Here is a 6219-nt window from a genome sequence, read left to right on the forward strand (position 1 = left end):
ACCTTTTGTCCACCCTCAATTCATATTCTCCCTCTATATATATACTTCCAAATCATTTCTCCACATATTCTTTCTGGAACTCATGTTTTTTCACGTATATTTTCTCCACCTCCTCCATAATTTGAGTTTTCTCCATTATTTTTAATATTTCAAATCACCATATGAAGTTTTTCTTATAAAAAGGTAAATTAATTTTTAAAAAATAATTGGTCCTTGGCCAATTGTGCTTTGCATATAACTTGGTGGCTACCCCTACCGCCGGTGCTAGAATTGAACACCACCCCACAACCACCATCAACTCCACGCCATCGCCGCCAAACTCGGTGCTACCACGGCCATTGCCACCACTAGACTCTGCTGCTGCCGTCACTAGAGCCCTACACTCGGCCACCATGAATACTATTAATAACCACGCCCCAATTCTAATCACCTCCATTAAGAAGCAAGAAGCACAATCTTGAGAAAACAAAAAGGAGGCTCTTGATGCAAACAATGAAGAGGAAATGGCCATGCCTCAAAACACAAATTATAGGTAAGGACTCCAGACCCAAAAGTCACTGATTCAGTTTCTTAAGGTTTAAGTTCTGTATGGTTTAAAAGCTGGAGCATTACGAGATTATTTGGCAACTGAAGTTAAAGTTCTTACCTTTGAGGTTATTTGGCAACTGTAGTTGAAGTTCCACATTAAGTTTCTAGCTTTTGTCCCATCCACAACACCAACCCCCTCCATGAAGTTATCTCGTTGTCCAACGCACGATAGAACTCTAGTCTCTCCATAATGAATCCATAATATTTTCTCCATCACATCCGAGCCAAAGCAAAAGGAAATTTCGAGAGGATGCGAACGATGGGTGACGACCGGGCTTTTGTCGGCAGTGAACCCGAACCCGAACTCGAACCCCTGTTGTTTGCCCATGTGCCGCCACTCGCCGCCTCCTACAGCGACCAGATCCGCCCCTTGCTCAATGCTATTGACAGGCTGCGAAACCTCGGGGTCATGGAGGAGGGCATCCATCTCCCCACCATCGTCGTCGTTGGTGACAAGTCCTCGGGCAAGTCGAGTGTCCTCGAGTCCCTCGCCGGCATCAACCTGCCGCGAGGGCAGGGCATTTGCACGCGCGTCCCTCTCATCATGCAACTACAAGACGACCCTCAAGCCGATCGCCCCGAGCCCTACCTCTACTACAACGGCAAAGTCGTCCCCACCGACGAGGACAGCATCTCCAAGGCCATTAATGATGCCACCGACGAGATCGCGGGTCAAGGGAAGGGTGTCTCGAACACGCCGCTGACTCTGGTCATCAAGAAATATGGCGTCCCGGACTTGACCATGGTCGACTTGCCTGGAATCACGAGAGTGCCCGTGCACGGCCAGCCCGAGAACATCTACGAGCAGATCTCGGAGATGATCATGGATTACATAAGGCCCGACGAGAGCATCATCCTCAATGTCTTGTCCGCGACCGTTGACTTCTCCACTTGCGAGTCCATAAGGATGTCGCAAGTAAGTACACTCTAGACACGCTTGGCTCCCATATCAATTGAATCCTAGAATGATTTATTTTACTCTAGGAAATAAGTCTATACGATTATTCGTTTTTGTGTTGCAGATGGTGGACAAGACCGGCAAGAGGACTCTAGCCGTCGTCACAAAGGCTGATAAAGCTCCGGAGGGCTTGTTGGAGAAGGTGGGGGCTGATGATGTCAATATAGGGCTTGGTTGTGTGTGTGTGAGGAACAGGATTGGTGACGAGACCTATGAAGAAGCGTGGCTGGAAGAGGCGAAGCTGTTCGACACGCATCCTCTGCTGTGCAAGATTGACAAGTCCATCGTTGGTGTGCCTGTCTTGGCACAAAAGCTGACGCAGATTCAAGCCACCATCGTGGCCAAGTATTTGCCCGAGATCGTCATGAAGATAGATGACAAGCGGGACGCAAACGTCGCGGAGCTTAAGAGGATGCCCAAGAATCTGTCGTCGGTCGAGGATGCCATGATGGCCTTCATGGAGATGATGGGGTCGGCGAAGGAGTCGCTGAGGAAAGTCTTGCTGAGAGGCGAGTTAGACGAGTACCTGGACGAGAAGGACATGCACTGCACTGCCAGGCTGGTAGAGATGCTGAACCAATACTACGATGAGCTCCAAAACTGCACCGAGAACAACCTGCAGAGTAACTTCTTGTTGGAGGAAATGGAGATCTTGGAAGAGGTCAAAGGGATCGGCCTCCCAGACGTCCTCCCTCACACCGCCTTTCCCACCCTTTTGCAGCGGAAGGTGAAGGGGATATCGAGCAAGCTGCCGAGTTTTGTGGTTCGCGTTTGGGACTACATTGAGGGAGTTGTGATTCGGTCGTTGATGCAACACTCAGAGAAGTATCCTCAGCTGCAGTCGTCGACGAAAAGAGCAGCGTTCAATCTGATCAACAAGATGAAGGAGAAGACGATTGATAGGATGACAGAGATTGTTGAAATGGAGAAGCTCACTGACTACACTTGCAACCCTGAGTACCTGTTGGAGCGGAACAAGTTGATGACCCAGCAGGACATGTTCGTTAACAATTATAAAAGCAAGATCGTCATTGACCTCCAGGGGATCGGGTTAGTCAACGTGACTCATCTGTGGCTTCGCAACCAGAAGCTGATTCAGCAGGCGTTTGATCTGAAGATGAGGATGACCCCGTACTGGAAGATTGTGCTGAGGAGGTTTGTCGACTCAGTGGCACTGCATCTGAGGTTCAGCATGCAGAACTTGGTGAACAAGGAGATGGAGAAGGAGATTTGGGGCGAGCTGAGTGGGGCCGGTATCAAGAGGATGATGGAGGAAACGCCGGAGATGGCGGAGAAGCGCTTGAAGCTGAACAGGAGCATCAAGCAGTTGAAGGGGTCTGCGAAGGTGTTGGCCAAGTTCATGGACCGGATTGCTACCCATGGCAACTACAATCACTAATTAGTGTTTGAGTGATTATGTGAAGGAAAAAATATTTATCAGCGTGTTCTTGTTTGGTTAGGTGGTTCTACTGGACTTCAATTAGCTTCGTATGATAAGTTGTTGATGATGCACTAGTTCAGATGGCCATGTTTGTTGATCTAGAAGTCAGCTTTAGGATGCTAGTTTTACTGGTGGTTGTCTTTCTGCAGATGGGTTTTGGTGGGCTTAGTGGTTACATTAATGTGGTGTACACCAGCTACAACTTGAGCCAGGATCAATCAGGAAGAAACCTGAGTTTTAGGGGCAATGTCAAAATTGATTTTTGAAACCATAGAGGGTGTTTTTGAAAGCAAAACTAAACAGTTTTTCACGTCAAAATGCTATTTAGACGGTTAAGGATAGAGTCGGTTATTTCAAAAGAAACAAAAGCCAGCATAATCTACTATCTTGAAAGAACAAAATATATTTGTGTTTTAAATTCGGAAAAGCGATTTTGTCTCTATATTAATTTTAGACGCCAAAAATATAATTCTAGATTAACTTAGGGCAAATTTTGACGCCAAAAAACTGCAAATCTCTTCTATATACGCATTTTCGTTCTTCTTCACGTGTTGATCGAGATTTCTCATAGCTTGTCTAGAAGTTCCTTTTATTTTTAATTAGGTAAATAACATGAATGGTCCCTAAACTTTAGCCAAATGTGTAATGTGACCTCTGAACATTAAATTTGTTCAATGTGGTCTCAAAACTTTAGTCCAATGTGCAATGTCATCTTTGGACTTTTCATTTGTTCAATGTGGTCCATGAACTTTTGGCACATGTTTAATTTAGTCATAAACTGTATGAAAATGTTCAAGGTCCTCCCTAAACTTGAATTAATGGAAGGATAACATTGAAAATTTTTATACAGTCTAGGGACTAAATTGAACATTTACTAAAAATCCAGGAATTATATTGAGCAAATTAAAAATTTAGGGATGATATTGCACATTGAACTAAAGTTCATGGACCACATTGAACAAATTTAAAATTCAATGATTATATTGTACACTGGGCCAAAGTTAGGGTTCCTGTGTGTTATCATCCCTTTTTAATTTGAAGCTCGTCTTGTGATTGATAAGTTTATTACCAAAGGATATGAATTCATCTAGTATCTAATACGTGTAGGTCTAAAATGCACAACGATTGTAGTACTTCATTTAATTTGCTCCTTTTTATAATGTCTAAAACATGTACATGATGAATAATGTATTATGCATTCCTCACACTTTCTTTTTATATTTAAGTATTGGTTTTGAAATGTATTTCTGTTGTTTATTTTGATTAGTTGATATTTAGTTTAAATATCTAGTTTATGAGCAAAAGGTATCATGGTATGATAAAATAAAAAATAGTATAATTAGCACTTGGACATGATAAATATTATTTTTAATGAAAATTATATTAAATAAACATTTATTAATCGCGCTTTTAATTAAGAAACATTTAACTAAACTAAAACAAATAAAATGATTGTATTGTTTGTAAATGAAAACAAAAATAAACATAACCAATGTTCAATTTGGACATTAATTTTTTTTGTCAAATTAGTCCATGTCCTATTTGATTAGAAACAATTTGATCCTATTAGCTCACATGACAATCCAAGCCGGTCAACCCAAATTTTTATTAGCAGGCCATTGATTTGTATAGTCACATTGAGAATGGGGATAGTGCCGCCACCCCACTAGCGTTGTGAGGGCGGCTGGCCCTCATCGTGAGTGAGCATATGAGGGCTTGTTTGCCCTCATTTAGATCTGGGTGAGGGGCAAGAGCCCTTGCGCTTGGTGGTGGCACAACCATGTGCCACCATTGAGCCAGGGTGAGTTGACCCTCATGAGAGTCGATCGACCCTCATTGGCAAGCGATGACACAAGCAGTGCATAAGGGCTCTTGCTAATTGTGATGGCCTGTGGCTCTCGCACGATCACTAGTGAGGCCCGACCACCCTCACCAAGACCTCAACAAAATTGCCGGCCTTCCCCATGGAAGTGGGGTGGCGGTAATTTCTTTCTTCTCTTAACACTGACTCTCATTTATGCGAATAATGTTATTAAATGCTTATTACTAGCATACATTATAATTTATAGAGTAAGTTGGGTGAAAAGCGAAATATTGGAGACAAAAGATAAAAAAATTATGAGGACAACCGTTAATCATATGTTATAGTACAAAGACATTTAGGAACGGGTTATGTTTTGCTCTATCTTTAGCTGGAACTCAATCCATTGATTAGTGAGTTACAGATATAGACATCTTCCACGTTTAATTTTAGTGAGGTATAGATGTGTGTAGTTACTACATTTGAATATGTTGGTAACACATCAATAGGATGGTGGGGCCACCTTGTACTTCTTGAAAATCTTTGGGTAAGCCAGATTCATAGGCAACGGTGGACAAAATACTTAGTACTTAGCATACAATAAGCCGAGGGTCCGGATGGTAATTTCGCTTAAAAATATTTATAGAGCGAAGGCAATCACACTACGATTCTTTGACGAAAAGCTTGAAATATATTAATGAAAATGTCCAGATATCGAGATGTGCTATTAAATAGAAAATTTCTTGTTGTTGATGATTTTTCAAGAATTCAAGAATTATTTTTTAATGTTTCAAAATGCGAAGGAAGAAAGCTCATGAGAAGTTAGGTATGCGCTTTAAAAATTCTTTTTTAAATGGATTGCCATTCCTTCTTCAGACAAACCAACGCAATTGGTTAATACCACGAAAAACTTAAAACTGATATATGCATGATAAATTTATTTTGAATTAATTTTTTGACCACCAAAACCTCCAAACTGGTACATATATGACAATTACCGTAAACTAATTTTTTGACCATAAAAAACTCTAAACTTGTATATTTATGACAAATTTACCATTCGTTAAATTGAATTAATATAATGAAAAATCACAAACTGGTACACCTGTGACAAATGAAGAGTGAAACCCCAAACTGGTACATCCCCGTCAACTGCCACGTGTCATCCAAAAAGTACTATAGCAAAATACTGTAGTAATGCACTGTTCATCACTGTTCACCGCTATATCAGTGTTGTAGCAATACTGTAGCAACGGAAAAATGGCTTTTGTCACAAATAAATTACTTGAGATATTTCAAAAAAAATTACAGCAAATGAAATTGGATAAAACGAAAATTAACGGACGGTAGAATTATTACGTCCGTATCATCTTAGGGTTTTTCATGGTATCAATCGAAGAAAAAAAAACCAACCTCCAAAGGCGCACGTGT

General features: G+C 41.4%; 1 protein-coding gene across 1 annotated transcript; it reads left to right on the forward strand.

The window, feature by feature from the left end:
- Positions 1-291: 291 nt before the first annotated feature.
- LOC115694429 (dynamin-related protein 4C-like) lies at positions 292-3101 on the forward strand. Its single transcript, XM_056304072.1, has 2 exons — positions 292-1504; positions 1611-3101. The coding sequence occupies exons 1-2, from the start codon at positions 839-841 to the stop codon at positions 2943-2945; spliced, it is 2001 nt and encodes a 666-aa protein (XP_056160047.1). The 5' UTR covers positions 292-838; the 3' UTR covers positions 2946-3101.
- The last annotated feature ends 3118 nt before the right edge of the window (positions 3102-6219 follow it).

This window comes from Syzygium oleosum, unplaced genomic scaffold, assembly GCF_021117445.2.
Source record: "Syzygium oleosum isolate NSW1041296 unplaced genomic scaffold, Sole_v2.1 Sole_v2.30, whole genome shotgun sequence".
NCBI classification, from domain to species: Eukaryota; Viridiplantae; Streptophyta; class Magnoliopsida; order Myrtales; family Myrtaceae; genus Syzygium; species Syzygium oleosum.